At 41.5% G+C, this 19,651-nt stretch overlaps 1 protein-coding gene across 2 annotated transcripts in view; it reads left to right on the forward strand.

Annotated features, from left to right (window-relative positions):
- DISC1 (DISC1 scaffold protein) overlaps positions 1-19,651 on the forward strand; it is a 229,127-nt gene that overhangs the window by 89,003 nt on the left and 120,473 nt on the right. For both annotated transcript variants that reach the window (XM_075412179.1, XM_075412177.1), the window contains exons 7-8: positions 3,804-3,858; positions 8,356-8,458. In XM_075412179.1, the coding sequence (XP_075268294.1) occupies positions 3,804-3,858; positions 8,356-8,458 (158 nt within the window). The remainder of the gene's footprint in view (positions 1-3,803; positions 3,859-8,355; positions 8,459-19,651) is intronic.

Here is a 19,651-nt window from a genome sequence, read left to right on the forward strand (position 1 = left end):
CAACATGCTCAGTACCTATTTTTCTTTAAGGTCACTAAAATGCAGTACTTAAAAAAGCAGTGGCTTGCTTGAACTATTTGGATCTTAAAATTTTTCCTGTAGTCTGTTATTACATGCCAAGTCATCCTCAGCTCCTGAATGTGCAGCATTCCCACATCTTCCTGCAGTCCTCGAGATGGAGTCTGTGTTTTGCCGAAGTATTACTTAATTCATCATCCAGAAAGGGTGATTCCTCAGCCTCTGCTTTCCTGTTTTGGTCTAGCGTGTATACCATGAGGCCCTAGGATGTATGGAGTCTACATTCCTTTTATTTTCTTCTCTCCTCATTACGGATACTGAAGTGCGCAAATCCCTTGGAAGCCATTTAAATGGTAGCCCTACATGGCCGTCTGCGTGGAGGAAGAAGTAACACGTGATGCATAGTTCTGCAAGTGTTAAAACCCTTTCTTTTCCTGCATTTAGTCAGTTAAATTTGCGTTAATTGAATTCCTGTCTTACTCTAGTCCTTCCATCAGCCGGGTCAAGAACTTCGCGTTCTCTGTGATGAAGTTAGCTTATATTGAATTTGAGAAGCAACTTCTAAATGGCCCTGATAATAGATTGCAGAGACGGTGAGGACAAGCAGTCAAATTCTTGATTAGCTGTTCTGCCACAAAAGAATAGCAATGAGTCAGAACTAGGGACATCTTCCCAGGCAAGAATTTAGTGTTATTCCAAGGAGCTCTTTTTAAAGCCGTTTTCCCTGGTAGTAATAAGTAAAGCAACTTTTAAGCAGACAGTATACCCCTCTTAAAATGAAATATGATGCTTGAGGGTGGTGGTAAAAGAAAGTACTCTTTCTGGTTCAAGTCACATGTAACAGATCATGGCTGTTAAAGCCCTTTGTTGGTAAAACGAATCGGTATTGACTGTCTGTTTTCTCTTGTCAGTCATTAGCTTGTCAGTTAATTGGAAAGCTTGTGAGGGACTTCTCCATGACGGCGTTTTGTGGTAGAAGAAAACAACCTGGGAATAAACTTAGTTAAAAGCTGTTTGTAGTTGGTAACTGTGGCATGTTTGTACACTGTTCTGATTGCTGCGTGTGAATTGTCTGACGGGCTAATCTCCAGAAGGGATAAGGGATTCCTGCGGTATCACTCTGAAGGCTAACGGGGATTCAAAACAGGATATATTGTGAAATTCATACCATAAATCATACAAATACACTTGTAAGAGTCTGCGTGAGTGCTGTAACTGTAACAAAAAGAATTCTTTAGATTCAAGTCTATGATCAGCATAGCTATCACTAGGCTTGAGCCAAAATGATGATTTACTAATGATATTCTTCATTGATATGTGTCAGATTAATATAAAAATTCTCTTAAAACTATAGTTCTGCTGCCATTGAAATGGCAGTGTGCCATTCCTTATTTATTTTTCAGTGACTGGATAGATGCTCATAAAAAAGAAATCTGGGCATAAGGAGGGTGGTTTTTCCCACTCAGCACTTGGACTGGAAAGTCGGCATGGGCTTGTGCATCATTGTTAGCAATACGGACTCTACAGCTGGGTCTTAGTTTGCAGTGTTGGTTTGGATGTATGGTTTAAAAAGAAATTAAAAATTGATCTCTCTTCCTGTTAGCTGTGTGAGCTCTGCAGAGGAGTGAAACGTTGTGTGAACCGAGGATGACTGGCTGCGAGGAAAGGCGCATGGAAGAGATTTATTAAGCGGAGGTGCCATCTTTATGCTGTTGTTCTTCTGGCTATAACTGCGCTTTACATTTTATTATGGCCTGGGTCTTTAGAGGTGAATTTCGTAAGGCAGTTTCCAGAACAACTGGGTCAGTCACCCATCATTCATTCAATTACACACCGCAGCCTTGCTGCTCCCCGTTGACATCTGTACACAAAGGCCAGCTCTTTTTTACATAACCTGGGCAGCTCAGATGCTGAAAGTCACTGGGAGCTCCAGAGCCTGAGAAAAGAAATGGCTAAATAGTTCATTCCCTCTGGCATGCCCAGAGGCAGGCAGGAGGCTGGTAATTGCATCATTACACATGTAATATTTTGTGTTTTGCCCATCTATTGCTGTAGAAAAGGAAGAAATTGGAGACTGCTATGTGAGGAATGTTGTTAAACTGCGTTTATGTAGCTAGCCAGCTGTATTTCTGTTTGCCTTACACAGGCATGGACTTACATTGTCATGAGCTATTTCTGAGGGGACTGCCTCATCTGGAGCGGGAGGGATGCCTGCGTGCTGTGGTGGTAATGAGGTGACTGGCCTTGCTGGGCTGTAGGCTGGGAAGGTGTGTGCTCCATGAGGTGGGGCGTTAGGGAAAGCAATGCAAATAGCTGTCTCATTAACGCGATTAACTGATGCGCTGGATAGCTGGATTCTGCCTCTGCAGCTGGGCGAGGTGGTCCAGCCAGCCTTGCTGACGGTCGGTAACTGAGCGCAAGTCCTGTTTCGTGTTCTCCGGGGTTCAGACTTAACGTAAATGCCGGCTCTTGAAACAGGGCTCGGTAAGCGCCGCGCTTGGAAAATACCAAGGAGCAAGTTCTGAAAAGGAAAGTGAAAGGCATAGAGGTGGGCAACAGGGACTGCACGCGTGTCAAAATGGGCACTCAGTCTTAACGTGCTTTGTGAATAACAGCCACTTGTGCTTCTTCCACCTGTAAAATCAGTGCAATGCTGCCTTGCCTTGCGAGAGTGTCATTGAAATAAATCCAGTGATGTTTCTGAAACGTTTGGATACTTCAGTGCCGAGCGCTAAAGAAAAGCTTAGAAATAAATTAATAGTTCTTTATTTGGGAACAATGTCAGGAGTGGGTCGTAAAAGTAGTACAGTTTTTATAACGCGGCTGAAAGGAAGAATTGAAATTCTGCTGGTGGGGAGTGCTGACTGTCATGGGCACTGAGTTGAGGTGTCTGACGGAAAAGAAAATAGTGTGTGGTAAAGTAATTGAACACTCTACAAAAGCGTATGCCTGCTAAATAGGAGGGAGGGAGGGAAGTCTAAAAGTTGCAAAAAAAAAAAAAAATCTCTGTACTAACTCCTAATATTTGATTTGACTTGGATATTTGAACTTATGTTAAAAATGTAATTTGTGAATTTATTTACAAGTACCAAAGGCACAGGTTTGTGTTATGTTCAGTAATATCAAAGTAGCAAACCTGCCTGTTGTTATACGTGGAAAAAACCCTTGAATTTGTTTGTATAAGCACGGACGATGCCTCAATTTCATCCCACTGTTGAATCAATTGATACAACTATTTTGTAGGATTTTATTGAAGGAAACAAACTGAGTAGTGATCTTTCATCCAAAATGACCGTGAGACCAAGGGACTGCAGTTGTCTTACAACCCAGTTTCCTACTCTTCCTAGCAGAGTTGGAAGCTGGGTTAGAAGAGGGTAGCTAACTGCAGACTCTTTGTGTCGGAAGCGCCTTGGTGTTGGTTGCCTGGCAAAGCACCACTCCTGGATGCTGCGGGGCACTTCTGAGATACTATGGTTACACCTGAATAGTCACAGTTGTGTTTCAAATGGTGAGTAAAATGTGTATGAACTCATCAATTAAGATCTGTAGAACTAGTGTATAAACTGTTTGGCAAACAAACAGGATGAAGTGGGTGGAAAAAGTGTTGGTTAGTCACTAGCAACACTGAAATCAAATACACAAATTTTGTCTTGGTATTGACACTTCTGTGTTAGCAGGAGTCGTCTTAAAGCCTATGCGCTCCCATATGAAAATGTGTCTTGTGTAGCAGATCGTGATGAGCATGGGAGGTCAACTTTATTTTATTTTGTTTTAATCTCTTCCAGCCTTCAGGAAAAAGAACAATCATTCAGCAAGTCCATTAAAGAAACTACTGCCAAAGTAAGTACACATCAGTTTTCAGTTCTTCAGAACATTTAGACAAGCAGATAATACCTTGCATCTTAATAAATTGTCTGTGTTTTAGAAAGTTGGTTTTGTGGTGTTTCTTCTAAACAGATTTTACGTGTGAGTATTATTAAACATGCATTCAAAAAAACCCCCCAACTTATGTTGGGTAAACCACAGAAATTATGCTTAAGAAAGCACATGGAGTAATCTGTTCCTGCTTGTCTTACGTTTACTAGTTATCGGTCTTCTCACTGGTCTTCATTTAGGACCAGGCTCCTTAGCTTCATGAAGTGAAAGTGAACTCTGGTCACAGCTGAAGGTTTTCACTGCTAATGCAGAGCCTGTTACTTTCCTATAGGTGACCGATTTCGTTGGTGTGAAGGAAGAGCACAAATGAAGTACCTCTTTTCCCCGCCCTTTCGCTAATAATAAACTAGCAAGCTAATTCTCATCCCCCTTTGAAAACACAAAAGTGAGGTGGCAGATTTAGCATACCTTTCATTTCTAACCAGAGATGTTAATACTTTTCCTTTAATTTTCTTGTTTCTTGTGGCCTGCTTCCAAGAAAGAGAATACTAAAGTTTTCTTTTTATTTCAGAATGGCTCAGTGAGCCACAGAGCATCTTTGCTCCAGGAGTGCTCTAGAAAAAAAGGTCTGTTTATAGTAGCTAATTCTTATAGGTCTATATGGAACAGGGAGTGGAAGGTATTGCTGGATTTTGATCAGTAATTAATTTAGACTCTTAAATAAGTTTAATTTTCATGTTCTTTCTCTAATATCACTCATGAGAATTAGTGAAAATTTTATCCTTTATGATCTGTTCTTCCAAGTCATCTTAACTCACACTTTCAGCATGCACCATTAATAAGACCGTTTAAAGACTGCATCTCAGTACCCCTCCCTCCTTCGCTCCTGCTTTATTTGAGCTCGTTCTCCTCTGTTCCTTTCTTCTGCACACATCCTGGGAAAAATTAGTATAGACCGCTGTAACATGATGCTCCCCCTTGTATTTTTTTAAATGACTACAAATGAAGTATCAAGGAGAGATTGTAATTGACCTACAGCTCACCTACCAAAACGGAGGAGACGTTCGGTACCTCAGAGTGATGTGTTGTTTCAAGCTATCTGCGAGCTGAAACACAAGTTACAGATTTTTGCCTGCTCCCCTGAGAAGGTGTGCTTCTTGAGTTTTATTTTATAACCGTAGTATCTAGACACTTTTTTCAATAGAAGCTGAAACATTGGGTAAGAATTGAGATGTGTGTGAGGTAGAACCCCACAGCCTGTTTGTTTCTTTAAAAATTCAATAGATAAAATATTTTAATTTCATTGCGTTCCTATGTGATGGCTTTTATTTATTAGAGAAGATAAATAGGAAGCATGTGATGAGACTCCTCCAAATCACTTATCGTTTATGTATTTATTCCAGTTAACTCATCCTATTACTTTCTTCTGAAACTGAGTAGAGCTGGTCCTTTAAACCTTTTCATCGTAAGGGGAAAACACTGCTTTGTTGAAGGTCTTTTCTTTCCCCCTGTGCCACTAGTATTTGTATGGCCTTTTCTGCTTCATCTGTGGTGTTTTCAGCTGAGGCTGCAAAAGCTAAGATTAGCCCGTTAATAAAGGGAACAATGTCCCTTATCCACCACCTTCCTTCAGAAATTAATATCTGCCTTTGCTAATAGCAAGATTGTGCTGTATGGGACATCCAGGTGGGCTGTCCTTTTCTTCAGGCAGCGTAAAGAGAATTTCTCTGTCTCTTCCAAGTTACTGTTGTAAAGAAATATGAAGGTTACCCAAAACTTATTTTTTCTTGAGGTGGTTGGAGGAAGGGTAGATTTCAGTGCGTCCGTCAGTGTCCTTGTCCCTGTTTCTGCTGCTTTAGATTAACATCATACGCTGGCGAGATGGAAGAGGATGACAGTGGGCAAATTTGCTTTTGATATTTTGCTGCTTTTCATCTTGATTCCACATATCTTTGCTGCCAGCATCCTACTGGTTTCAGATAGACTGCTTTAAGTAGTGTTTGTGTGTCTGAACATAGATTTGTAAGGTATGTTCCTAAGAAAGAGCCTTTTTGTTGAAAGTCTGCTTTAAAAAAATCCTCACAAACCACTAAAGAGGATTTTAAAATAGATTCAGTAATATTTGGCTGTAAAGAACTTCCCTGAAACCGAAAGGGAAGTTTTTTAGACTTAGAGGTTGTTGATCCATGGGCTGTAGCAGAGCTGGTCGCTGAGGACCGCGACGGGGCATTGCTGGGGCCAGAGGCGTGTGCCATCAGGCGGGTTAGGGGAGAATACTGGCTTTGGGAATGTTCATCATCTTTGTTAGCTAAGAAATAACCTTTCCTCAGTGGCTGAGTAAGCTACTGTAATGAATAATGATGGCTGTTATTATGATAAAATAGTTAGAAAAAATGAAAAGTGGAGCTTGCAGAGTAGAACTGATGTAATGCAGAAGCAGTGCTATTAGCTTAGACGATGTACGTTATTTTGTCTCTCCCAGTCGCTCACTTAGTTTTGTTGAGCTATGCCATATCATAGCTCTGAAGATTAATGTTGTTCATTTATCTGCAGAGTACACATGACGTACATACAAGCAGAGGCTTGGTAAGGTACTTATGTTCCAGAAGAATCGTCTCTGCAAGCTGGAGGAACTTCCTTTCCGCCTGTGGTCCCCGCATTTGGTCCCTTAATAAAGAGTGCCAGCCAGCTTGGTTCTGGCGGTAGCGCTTACAAAGTGGACAGTGTTCACTGGAAACTGATTAAACCTCCCAGCTTATTTTGCATAATTGCCAAACAGCTGTCTACTGGTAATGACTTTAAGTTACTGCCAGCATGGGATATATTCACGCATCTTCCTGGAGCTGAAAGATTCCCCATCTAATTGCAATTCACTGAGCCATTCAGTACCCCTAAAGAGAGAGTGCTGCTTAGAAAGAAGTCATTAAAAACTTTCTGATTTATTTTGGAGATGTGAGACAGAAATGGCCTTTGGGTTCTTTGGGCGCATTTATTCACCTCTGACAGGTCTGGGTTTTTGAAAACATTTTAAGTGAATTAGTAGGCAAGTCACTTAGAAGGGGGTACTGAAACAAAGTGAAATAACTGGGAATTGAAAAATTATAATAGGTGCAGAAGGGATGAGATATGTGTTTTAAATTAATAGGAAGACTCTGAAGTCTTTCGATAGTAACATTTACTGCTTGAAGGATAGTTCTATTGACTCAAGAAAAAAATATAACCCCTTTATGGTTAACAGATGCTCCCAGCTAAAGCAAGAGGGTATTATCCATTTAAAAGGATTTACAGTTACTGTCATATCTGAATTATTATACTTTAATTGTGCAAACAGATAAGCCATTAGAGCTGTAAGGCTTTTGCTCTTAAAAAGTGAAGCGGTAGCTGTGCTTCTGTTAATAAACATGGTGTATACACTTGTTTTTAAGGGGAATAAAAAGTCAAGGAGGGCAGGGAAACTTTCCTCTGGAGATTTCATTTCACATCTCATCTCTTCACAACTGGCCTGTGCCTCTCTTGATTATTGCTTTCCCCTTGGTTCCGATGACTGCAATGTTTTCTCGAGTGTCAGCTACAATTTTAAGGATGTGTTTGATGTCTGCCTTCAGAACGAGAGGTTGGCCTTAGCTTGATGAGGGATTTTTCTGTTTGTTCATTTTGCTTTCCTTCACCAATGATGCAATATGGAGCAGGAACGACCATTTTTGAGTACGTGGGAGTTGTATGAATTCATAGAATTGCGTATGCTGTATAAGGTCTTTCTGAGGTGGTAGTGTGTAAAATACAGAAACAGTTGTACTGCCTTTCTTTTATCTCCCATCTCTCTCCACGTTTTTAATGCCAGTCCTGATTAAATGCTGAAGGAACTTCCAGTTAAAAAGATAAAAAATAGAGAGGAAAAGTCAAAAAATGGAACCCCAGTCACCTGTGTCTCCTGACTGTGAGACAAAGTACAGTACTGAGCTGGTGTAGCCTTCCTTATGGCCCGAGCAGAGAATTAATGATGGCTGCTTTGCCTTTTTTGAGAGAAGATGTGCGGCACAGTATATTTTGTATAAAAATTGCTGTACATCCTGTGTTATGACATCTTAAATTCCAACGCTGGCTTATTTATGCTCCACTCCAGGCATTGCTGTCAATGCTGGATTGCGCAGCATTCGTAAGATGGCCTTTCTTCTATGTGCAGCCTCGGTATCGAGTAGTGAAACATGTTCTTTCTCATGCAGGTACCCAACGCTGATACCATTCCCCATTTTTATAATAGAAAAAGGCAAAAGGCAAAGCCTGGAAATTTTGATTCATGTTGGGTGTTTTTGTAAAGACATCACTTGTTATTAAGCTTCTTTACCTTGCTGTAGGATGTTATGTCGTGTCTGTAAACCAAGAACATTTGAAGTCCCATTTAAATTGCCTTGTACTTTTACATGAATGAATTGTATATCATGGCTGTCTGCCTCAATCTAGGTTTGTACGAGTCAGAAACTCTGCAGTACTTTGAGGAGGAAAGTGAGTGATATTGAGACTCAACTACCAGCCCTACTTGAAGCCAAAATGCTGGCTGTTTCAGGTAAGTTTTAAGTGATGAGAAGGACTAACGTGGATGACTGTTGTGTTAGAGCAGTTGTTGACATTTTCATAGCTGAGACTTCTTAGGAAAAGTCATGGACGTGCGCTTCATAAAATCATAGAACGGTTTGGGTTGGAAGGGACCTTTGGAGGCCATCCAGCCCAACCCCCCTGCAGTGAGCAGGGACATCTTCAACTAGACAGGGTTGCTCAGAGCCCCGTCCAACCTGGCCTTGAACATTTCCGGCGATGGGGCATCAACCACCTCTCTGGGCAACCTGTTCCAGTGCTTCACCACCCTCAGCGTAAAAAATTTCTTTCTTGTCTTCCGCTTGTCTAGATGCTTTGAAGCAATGTCAAGTCCAGCAGCACCGGGCTGTGCCGTGCATTGTGTAAGGTACTGCGGGCCCCTCTCCATGGCTGGAAGTTACTGGCAAAGTGGATGCTGTGTGGTAGGCAGGAAACATGTGAAGAAGGTGATATTTTCCATAGGCAAAATCGATAAATAATTATCAATAGCTGTTCCTGGGCCTTAGAAGTTATATGCCTAGATCTCTCCAGCTAAGAGCATAAATTTACAACAAAGGTATAATAATTACAAATGTGGCTTTAAATGACACTTTAAAATGGAGTACAATAATTGGCAACTTCTACTGTTCAGATCATTAAACAACCAATGTTGGCAGCAGAAGTGCAATTTGGTCCTTGGAGCACTCATGCGTGTTATTTACAACCAGTAAAACATTGAAATGTGATTACAGAGTCTGGTACGTAACAGCTTTACATGCAGCTTACTTGGGATTACCGCACTGTTCACTAAGGAAAAAAGGCAAAGCACAGTTCTGTATCATAATTTGGAAGAGGTGGCTTTTCACAGAATCAGACTGGTAGGGGTTGGAAGGGACCTCTGTGGGTCATGTAGTCCAGGCCCCTACTGAAGCAGGGTCACCCAGAGCAGGCTGCACAGGACCGCGTCCAGGCGGGTCTTGAATATCTCCAGAGAAGGAGAATCCACAACCCCTCTGGGCAACCTGTTCCAGAGTTCTGTCACCCTCAGAGAGAAGTTGTTCTTCCTCATGTTCAGGTGGAGCTTCCTCTGCTTCAGTTTGTGCCCATTGCCCCTTGTCCTGTCGCTGGGCACCACTGAAAAGAGTCTGGCCCTGTCCTCCTGACACCCACCCTGAAGATATTTATAGGCATTTCTAAGGTCCCCTCTTAGCCTTCTCCAGGCTGAACAAGCCCAGCTCCCTCAGCCTCTCCTCATAGGAGAGATGCTCCAGTCCCCTCAGCATCCTCGTAGCCCTCCGCTGGACTCTCTCCAGTAGCTCCTCATCTTTCTTGAAGTGGGGAGCCCAGAACTGGACACAGTGCTCCAGATGGGGCCTCACTAGGGCGGTGTAGAGGGGAAGGAAACCTCCCTTGACCTGTTGGCCACACTCTTCTTAATTCAGCCACACTTTTCTAATTCAGCAAATCATTTGCAGGCATGTGAGTAGGTGTCTCTGCTAGACATCTGCCTCAGAGAGGAGGCTGAATAGGAGGACATGCAGACTTGGGTACGGGGAATTTCCCTGTGTTACACCAAGTAAAGAAAGGCTAGAGGATTTTTAACACACGTCAAGGCAACATGTTGTAGTTGTCTGCTGGTGATTTACCTTGTCAGTTAGGTACAAGAATCTAGTACCAGCGCACACAAATTATTGTAAAATGAAACCTTGTGCAGTGTCATGTGGTTTGTTTGTCAGAAGTGGATATCATCAGGCTTGAGCAAAATCCAACAGGAAATTAGGGACCAGATCTTGTCTTGGTGCTGATCATGCTTGATTTCCTTGCTTCTAGTAACACTTTGTTGAAATGGGAACCCTCTCTGTTTCTCTGTGTCTACCTGCGAGAGGTAAGCTGAGCAATCGCCCTTCTCTGCCCGTGGGCTGTTTGAACATAGGTGATTTTCTTGCTTTTGGAAAGGGGGTCAAATTTTTCCCAGCCATTTTGTGACTTTGAGAACAAAATAGCCCGTAAAATGGATGCGCAACTGCTTCGTGCTGCCAGCAGGTATCAGTTGGCCAGAGATGTACCTCAGTCGGACATTTGAGTAAATCACAACTTGAGAATGATTTCCAAAACTTTATAACATTATTTTATTCTTGTTAGCTCTTACAAGAGGTTGCTTGTTTCAGGAATGAATTCAAAATAATTTAATGCTGGTGTTTCTATAAACTGTTTTTGCAGTACTGCAACTATGATTGCCTTTCTATACGCTTTAGGAAGCATTGATGCTATTTCTTAGTACTGATAAGAAGTGCTGTTTCTTGTTGCGTTCTTACTCTGAATAACTCTTACTTCAGGGAATTTTAATGAGTGTGGATGGTACAATCCTAAGTTGTTACTAAGGCAAAATTCTGGAGGGAACTGGTTGAAAATCAAGGACGAAAGGTAATTTAGTGACAGTGGATACTGTAATTTCTTTACCTCATTGTAAGATATGGATACATTTAGTTGCTGTGATGGCACTTGCTTATGTTAAATGCAGAGTAGTTTTCAGAGGATACGGGGGAAATATAGGAATAAAAAGCCCACCCTTGAAGACCTGAAAGTAAAAAACATTTCAGAAAAAAAAAGGAAACATTTTAGTCTTAGAGCATGATGTGATAAAATCAGAAAAGCCAGGATGCAGAGTGAATTGCAGCAAGTCAGGAAGAAAAGATTTGGTAAATGCAGAAGAGGAAAGAGGAAGAAAGAGATAAAAATAGGTGGTGGGTTTTTTTTTCTTTTTGCTTAACAAGGGGTGAAAACAGTGAGCAGTGAATAATATAGAAAAGGCTGAATTGTTCAGTTTATGTGTATTCCTGTGTTAGGCATAAATGAATGACACTTCTTAAATAAGACATAGTTAAGAAGCAGGTCATAACCTTTTAAATACGGGTTAAGATTTAAGCAAGATACTGTGTGTACATATCCCCTGAACCGTCAGGCAGCTGACAGAATGTTAATGAACAGCCTGGATATATTTAAATCGTTAGAAGGCAAAAGACTCTTCAGTTGGGTAACGTGCAATTATTTAAGGACAGCCTTGGAATAGCATGAAATTTAGAGTGAATTATACTGTGTATATAAATATGTAGTAATAATGAAGTTTGGTGGTCATAGTTAGAGGTTTTCATTTAGTCTGGAAGCGTCGGGCAGGGATGAATGTCTGTGTTTTCTGCTCTTTTGCTGTAGCAGTTAGACCATTCATTCAAACAGTGTCCTAAAACAAATGTACTAACGGATACCGAGAACAACTGGTTTTCTCTAAGCAGATGTTGCATTGTTTTTGTTTAATGTAGCACTTTCCTTGAGGAAGCAGTCGGAGTTTAGTGATTTTGGAACAGTGTGAAAGCAAAAAGGTAACTGAATGCAGCTGCGCACATCTGGATTCATGTATCCCAAAAGTAAAGTTAGATGAGCTTAAGAATGTAGTTATTGATACATTAGTTTTCAGAGCTAATGTGTGATGACTTAATGATGTAGTGACTTGAAAAGCATGATATATACCTCAGCCTTTAATGGCTACCCTGACAGCTTCAGGCAACATTCATCTTCTGTGTGAACTTATACTTTCTATTCCAAAAACATTGATTTACAGTATTGGTGTATTCGCACCAGAAAATACAAGAATATAGCTGATCTTGTTTTGAGAGAAAAATACCAAAATAAATGCAATGTGAGCATAACAATTCTATTAGGCCTGTCAATAGAATACCTTTGGTTTTAAGACTATAATAAATGATACTGTAAAGACATAAGAGATGATGCTACAGATATAAATGTCTCTCCTCCCTTTTATTTTGTCCTGGAAGAAGTATGAAATTAAATTTGTAGGAGAATGAAGGAAGGTTTGTGAATATTTGGATTATTGAAGGCCATAGAATAAATAGAGTAATTAAATCCCAGTGAGGTTTCATATGGAAAAATAAAGAAGCCCGAACTGAAATGCTCAAGAGGTATTTTTGTCGGCAGCTACAGTTCAGATCCTTTATATCAAGAACTCCCTTACTTCTGATTGGCATTTGCCTGTTGTGATAAATAACTTGCAGCTAATACTCCGGAGATGCTAGTCCAGAATTTTTCTCCAAACATAATTATTGAATTTTACTATATTGTTCACTGTTTTAAGTCAGTAGCTTTAGCTAATTACAGCTGACAAGTACTCCTGATTGCATGAGATGCTGCTGTTGACATACACATTTGTAAATACTTATCGATGAAATCTTATGGTTTTTAGCATTTAGTAGATTTTTTTTTTTTTTTAAAAAAAAAACAAAACATCTTAATGTCGGTGCTTGGAAGCCTACATATGATTATTATAACAGTTGCTTCTTACGATAGCTCTTAACATACTTAAAACAGTTTTGTCATGAGTTATGGGAAGAATATGGCAGTACACGATACTCTGTTCTTGCTGTTAGCATCGTGTGTCTATGCAGCATGAAATTTTTTGGGGGAATAAATTGCAGATGAAATAATCCTAAACCAGTAAGAAAATTAAAATAGGATGATGTGTAAGCAAGTGTGAATGTAACTGTGGAAGTATTATTAAAATCTGTTTTCCTACTTTAGGCTGTTTTGCAGGAGAAAAAATCATACATGAGAAATGGTGTGGTTTCCATTTTTCCTTAGAAAATAATCTGGGAAGAGGAGGGAGGATGTGAACTAAAATTAATTTTCAGTCATAGTTTCGTCCAGTTCCTAAATTTGAATAAAAGAGCTTGTTTGATACATTTTACAGTGTCTTCGTATACTCTGTGAATTCTTTTCCTCTTGAGAATGCGTAATAGCGTGGGACTAGATAGCCAAAACGTGGCTGGCAGGGAGCTAAGCAGACATGAATGAAAAACTGAATTCACTAGGTAGTTATCTGAAATACAAGTCATTAACTTTCCTTACGTCTTCGCAAAGATGAATTAGATCTAAACACAGAAGTTACAATGAGGTGATTTGTCAGTAGCTAAAAAAAAAAAAGTATTACTTCTGATCTTATAACTGTCTACACTAGTAAGAGATCTTGTGTCATCATCCTATAAGTAAGCACTACTTCTATTTCATTGAATACCTGCAAGTGGGAGCTGATTGGAAATCCTGTTGTGGGGTGATTTCCAGCAGTAGAAATAAAAAGGTTTTTTCCTTATGTCGGTGTAGAGGTGTAGATTATAAATAGCATGGCATAAATACTAGGTAGCTTATTTTCACAAAACTTAATGCTGGGACTGTTGCCTGTTTGCCTGCTCTTTGATACTCATTTAGGGCAATTTCTGCACGGCTCGGAAAGCGACTGTAACAAAAAAGCTCCCAGCCTTCCAGCTTTGGTGCTAAGCAGTCCTGCTGGGAATGAGCACGTTGGAGAGGGATCAGAGATGTCAGTGCAGGCTGAAGGACATTTTCAGCCATGTCTGTGTGTTTTGGTAACGTGGACGTCTTGTTTCCGTGCCTGTGCTGTATTCTGTCACTTCATGCAGAAATATGTATGGACGTAAAGTTCTTGACGTGATGTTGAGATCTTCCCCAAACTTGCTACGTCCAGCTCTTAATTTGTCTTTCATTGGGAGGCAATGGTGTGCCTGTTTCTTTTTACCTGTCCTGTTTCTGAGAACTGTTGTTTGATAACAGTCGGAGAACCCAGCTAGTCTTAGAGGCAAAAATAGAATCATAGAATCATAGGTTGGAAAAGATATCTAAGATCATTTGAGGCCAACCATCCGCCCAACACCACTGTTGCTACTAAACCATGTCCTGAAGTGTTACATCTACAAGTTTTTTAAACACCTCCAGGGATGGGGACTCAACCACCTCCCTGGGCAGCCTGTTCCGATGCCTGACCACTCTTCCAGTAAAGACATTTTTCCTGATACCTATTCTAAACCTCCCCTTAGGAGATTTACCGGTATCATACCGTACCAATGCCTCTCTGTGCCTTCTCGTGAAGGCTTAGTTTTTTGATGAATTGGAGTCTGCTAGAGGTCTGTGTCCTGTCAGATGACATAGCTGGTTCCCCGCTTTCAGATTCTTGGTTCCAGCAATGGTCTGGGTTGATGGCTCGGAGGCATAATGAGATTAATTCTTCTTCACACCCATATCATGATGCCTGGCTCCAGCGTGCAATGCTGTGTATTGAGGTGTCTTCCCACAATGGTCACTTTATGCTCCATGAAGTGAAATTTACTGCTGTGTATTGCTGCAAGTGATGTACTTTTTGGCAAGCTTGTTAACTCATTTTAAAAATAATACCAGTGAGCCCCCCAAACCAACTCCCAAACAGTCACACGGGCTGCAGATAGCTATGCTGTTTGCCTTTTCGTCTCATTTCCAGCTGAGACTTCTGGATGTTACTGGCTTGCAGTGAACTTCAAGGATAATTTTTTGTAGCTGAAGTTCCAGCGTGGTATGCGACCAGACAGCAGAAAATCATTGCTTTGCTTGCAGAAGTCAGTCAGTCACGTAACAACTTACTCTTTTTCTCTCCTGTTGCCTAAGCTGCTATCCCTGGAGCGGGAGAGAGGGTCAAGTAATCTCTTTGCTGTTCTTTTTCTGCAGATTTGTACTCAAAGGAGTAATGTTAGATGGGGAGAGCTGTGAAGGGAAGGTGCTCTCGCCCCATGGAAAGGCCGTGCTGTGGTTTGGAGAGGAGATGAGAAAACCCCTGTGGAAGGGGACAGTGATGTCCCTCTTTCCACTGACTGTCCAGGGAGCCAAGGTGACAAGCCTCTGAACCTCAACGTGTGCACTTTTGGTGCCTAAACCTGGGTGACGTGAATATTTCTCTCCCTGATCCTTCTATGGGTTGCTTTCTTTGTTGGCAAGGAGAGCGATGATTTCATGCAGCCCTCAAGATCATGGAGATCAGGTCTGGGGTGTTTCCTGCCCCTCAGCATGTCCCTTCCTCTTCACTGGTAGTTGTAGTGAGTGGAGGAAAGGCAAGAGAGGGGAGGTGTAAGAGAACCAAAAATTGAAAGGTGTAAGGTGAGTGGGAGCTACAAGGGAGGGAGAAGTGGTTGCGTAGGGAAGCCTGTGTGCACGCGTGTAGGTGCTATTGGGTGACCCTTGAGCCTTGGAGGCACTTTCAGTTGGGCATCCTTTACCTTGTCGATACGTGACTTGCCACAACCATATATTGGCTAGTGCATGTAGTAAATTGCTGGGACTAACATGCTCCTGGGCTAGGCTTGTCACCCCCAGCATGGGCTCTTGAGGGCATCTGGAGGCCCAGCACTCATCGGCAGCTGTTGCTTCTCGGGACGGGTTGTGTCGCAGTTTTTGCTGAATTGCCATCTTCCAAGCTGCTGCCTTTTTCTTCAGGGCTTCTTGTGCTTTTTCTCATTGATAGTTTCCACTTGAGCTTTTGAGATGATATTGCTGATTTAAAATGTTATAGTTGTTGGGTTTTTTTCTTCCCCCCTCCCCCCTTTTTTGATTCCTGGGTTTAGCCTGTGGTGACTGATTCGGTCTGGGTGCAAGAGGCTTTCTGTGGCAGATAATTCCTCCTCCAAGCGTGTGTCTGTGGGGTCTGTCGCCTGCTTCTAGATGGATTTTCTCACTTTACCTTTCAGGATCACATCAATCATTCAGTTGCATTATGCTTCATAAAAGTGTTGGCACATGTTATTGCTTAAAAACAGTAATTGTGATTCAAATATGCTGAAATCCTGTAAAATGTTTCAGGAGATGGTAGACTGCCCCACATTTGCTGTTTGTTTTTTCAGAGGTGCAAGCACACTGGCAGTGCTTCCAAAATCTTACATTTCTCTCATGTTTTTAGCTTTTTCTCTTTTCTTTGTGAGCAGCTGAATTATATTTATTTTCTTAAATTTCTTTTCTGGTGTTGGAATCAGTTTGTATTCTCGTTAATCACAGCGTGGAGATTTCTCAGATTTGGATTCCAGTGCCATTGATAAATACCACGGTGGCAAACGCCCTAAGCTAAAAAGTAAATTTTCACTTTCTTATGTATTATTAAAGGTAGCGTTAGTCTCTGAAGAATTGCCTTGTAGATAGTTATAAATAATGATCAGTCTGTTCTTTCCTGCATTCAAGCCAATATCTAGTAGGAATTCTTTACTGTTGTGCAAAAATGGTTCCTTTGCTTGTACTACCATGAGCATAGTTTCAGTGGGAATGGGACGTACCTCTCTGCTTCAGGTATGAGTAATGGAAACTATGAGCATGTGTAACTTCTGGCATAAATATGAGAAAAAGTGTGAGTGAAAAAGTTGTGGGCCATTAACTTTGTCTTGTATTTTGAAGCGGAAATATTTAACAAAGCTTAAATAATAACACATTTTTTGGTTTTTACAAAATGGGACAGATTTCAAACCATATTTTAGTCAGTTTGTTGCTGGCAAATGGTATCAAAATAATGATATATTAGTTTGAGGCTACTAAATAGGCAACAATCTGCCCAATATAGTAAAATCTGACAATGAACTGTTACAATGGACGTGAGTTTGTGCCATGTAACTATGTATAGAGAAAATCATAGAATCCTAAAGTGCTGTGGGTTGGAAGGGACCTTTAGAGGTCATCTAGTCCAACGCCCATGCAGTGAGCAGGGACATCTTCACAGAATCACAGAATGTTTGGGGTTGGAAGGGACCTCTGTAGGTCATCTAGTCCAACCCTCCTGCTGAAGCAGGGTCACCTACAGCAGGCCGCAGAGGACCTTGTCCAGGCGAGTCTTGAATATCTCCAGAGAAGGAGATTCCACAACCTCCCTGGGCAGCCTGTTCCAGGGCTCCGTCACCTTCAGAGGGAAGAAATTCTTCCTCATGTTCAGCTGGAACTTCCTCTGCTTCAGTTTGTGCCCATTGCCTCTTGTCCTGTGCTGGGCACCACTGAAAAGAGCTTGGCCCCATCCTCCTGACACCCACCCTTCAGATATTTCTAAGTATATATTAGGTCCCCTCACAGCCTTCTCTTCTTCAGGCTGAACAAGCCCAGCTCCCTCAGCCTCTCCTCATAGGAGAGATATTCCAGTCCCCTCACCATCCTTGTAGCCCTAAATTTAATCTTCAGCTGGGTCAGGTTGCTCAGAGCCCTGTCTAACCCGGCCTTGAATGTTCCGAGGGATGGGGCATCGACCACTTCTCTGGGCAACCTGGGCCAGGGTTTCACCACCCTTCTATACTTGATATGCAGAGCACTATTTAGCAGTAGTATAGAATCATTAAGGTTGGAAAAGATCTCTTAAGATCATTTGAGTCCAACCGTCACCCCAACACCCCCATGCCTGCTAAACCATGTCCCCAAGTGCCACATCCACATGTTTTTTGCACCCCTCCAGGGATGGGGACTCCACCACTGCCCTGGGCAGCCTGGTCCAGTGCCTGACCACTCTTTCAGTAAAGACATTGTTCCTAATATCCAATCTAAACCTCCCCTGATGTAACTTGAGGCCATTGCCTCTCGTCCTATCGGTAGTTAGTTGGGAGACCAACCCCCACCTCACCACAACCTCCTTTCAGGTAGTTGTAGGGAGCGATAAGGTCCCCCCTCAGCCTCCTCTTCTCCAGACTTAACAGCCCCAGCTCCCTCAGCCCCTTTGGGAACAGAGGAAAATAAGGTAAATATACTGTTTGTTTACAGTCAGTAAAAGCAAGTATATAACCACTTTGTGCCTGGGGATGTTTTGGTTTTTTTTAATTAATTTTTCCAGTTTGGGTTGTTTTGCTTGATTTGGCTGATATTTTTGGCCTTCACATCAAGCCCTTGGAGCTTACCCTAATGTCACCATCTGTAGAGAGTGGGGGATGAAGGATGCTTGTGAGGAGAGAGCCCCAGAGGGTAAGATTAAGGAGGAAGTTTAAACTGGGGTTTTGTTGCTGTCTTTTGAGTGAACGGTAAGGTTCAGCCCCTGAAGTTAAGTGTACATACTCAGCTCCTAACGACAGTGTACTGTAAGCATGTTATTCAACCTGTTCAAAGCACTGGATACTTCAAATTACCTGGAAAGTGAAAATACGAATTTTTGGTGTTGTACTTGTAGAATTATAACCAGTTTGGCCAAGTTCATGTGAATGCTTCAGATTTTATTATAATCTCAACTTTACTTCACATGGTTATTCCTCCTGTTCCCCTCCTTCCTATTTTATCCAAGCACTGTTGATTCCATGTATTTATTCAGATTGAAATGGAATAGATATAAGATTGATAGAGCAGCAGACTTTCTAGCCTAGATATTTATAAACAGTTTTCTGAACTTGTGGGTTTCCACCTTTGGCGTGCCAGTTTGTACCCATTCTGTGTATATGAATGTGTATACAGTGGCTAAAGTTGCACACGGTGAGTAAGCATCACTGTGAGACAGGGAAGGATGGGAAAGGTGGCATTTTGCCCTTCAGTCCCCTTCACAGAATCCCTGTCTCATGTCTTGGTTTGGACCAGAAGCTCGGCTTTGGTCTTAGACTATTAATTCCTTAGTTTTGTTGTCTCTGTACAGATTTTCTGAGAGAGCAGTCTTGTGAGTTTCAGTGATTTTTGAGTTTCCTGGTTTGACTTTGTTTGCCTAATGTCACCCAACTAGAACTCTCCCAGTGGTATGGCTGTATGAAACATAGCTCTGAGTGGTTTACAAAGGAAGAGTTTTGTTCACTTAGGCAAAATAATTATTTTATCATCAAAGAGAAGAATTTTAACATTTTCAGGATATTGGCAGAATAGAACATTTTGACACGTGTCTTCAGAATGTTTCTGTAACATCCAGTGTGACTTTGTCTCTTAAACAAAAAACCCCAGGAGGGCATGTTTTTTAATGCTGACAGCTAGGGATTATGTATTAATTTTTAAATCAACCTTCTTAAGGCATTTAGAAAGCAGTTATTTTGGTTGCTGTGATTGAGGTCAGAAGCTCACTGATGGCACTTGCGGTGCTTGAGTTTGTATACGCTCGTCTGAATTTCCACTGCAGAGTTCCAGATGTTTCTGCTGTCAGGGGAGCTGCATCGGGCAATTTTGGCTTTTGGGCATTTGTCTGATGCCATTTCCTCACAGCCTCAGTTTTGATGTAAACTTCACCGCTGGGAATAAAGATCCATTCAATATGTATAAAACTTTCATATGTAATATCCTGCCTTTCTCCTTGCTGTCTTCGGAAACGGAATGGAGGCTCCAGGTTCTAATGAAGAATCTCTCGCCTTCATGTTTTATTAAGGCTCTTGTGCGTTGA

Source organism: Opisthocomus hoazin, chromosome 2 (genome assembly GCF_030867145.1).
Source record: "Opisthocomus hoazin isolate bOpiHoa1 chromosome 2, bOpiHoa1.hap1, whole genome shotgun sequence".
NCBI lineage: Eukaryota > Metazoa > Chordata > Aves > Opisthocomiformes > Opisthocomidae > Opisthocomus > Opisthocomus hoazin.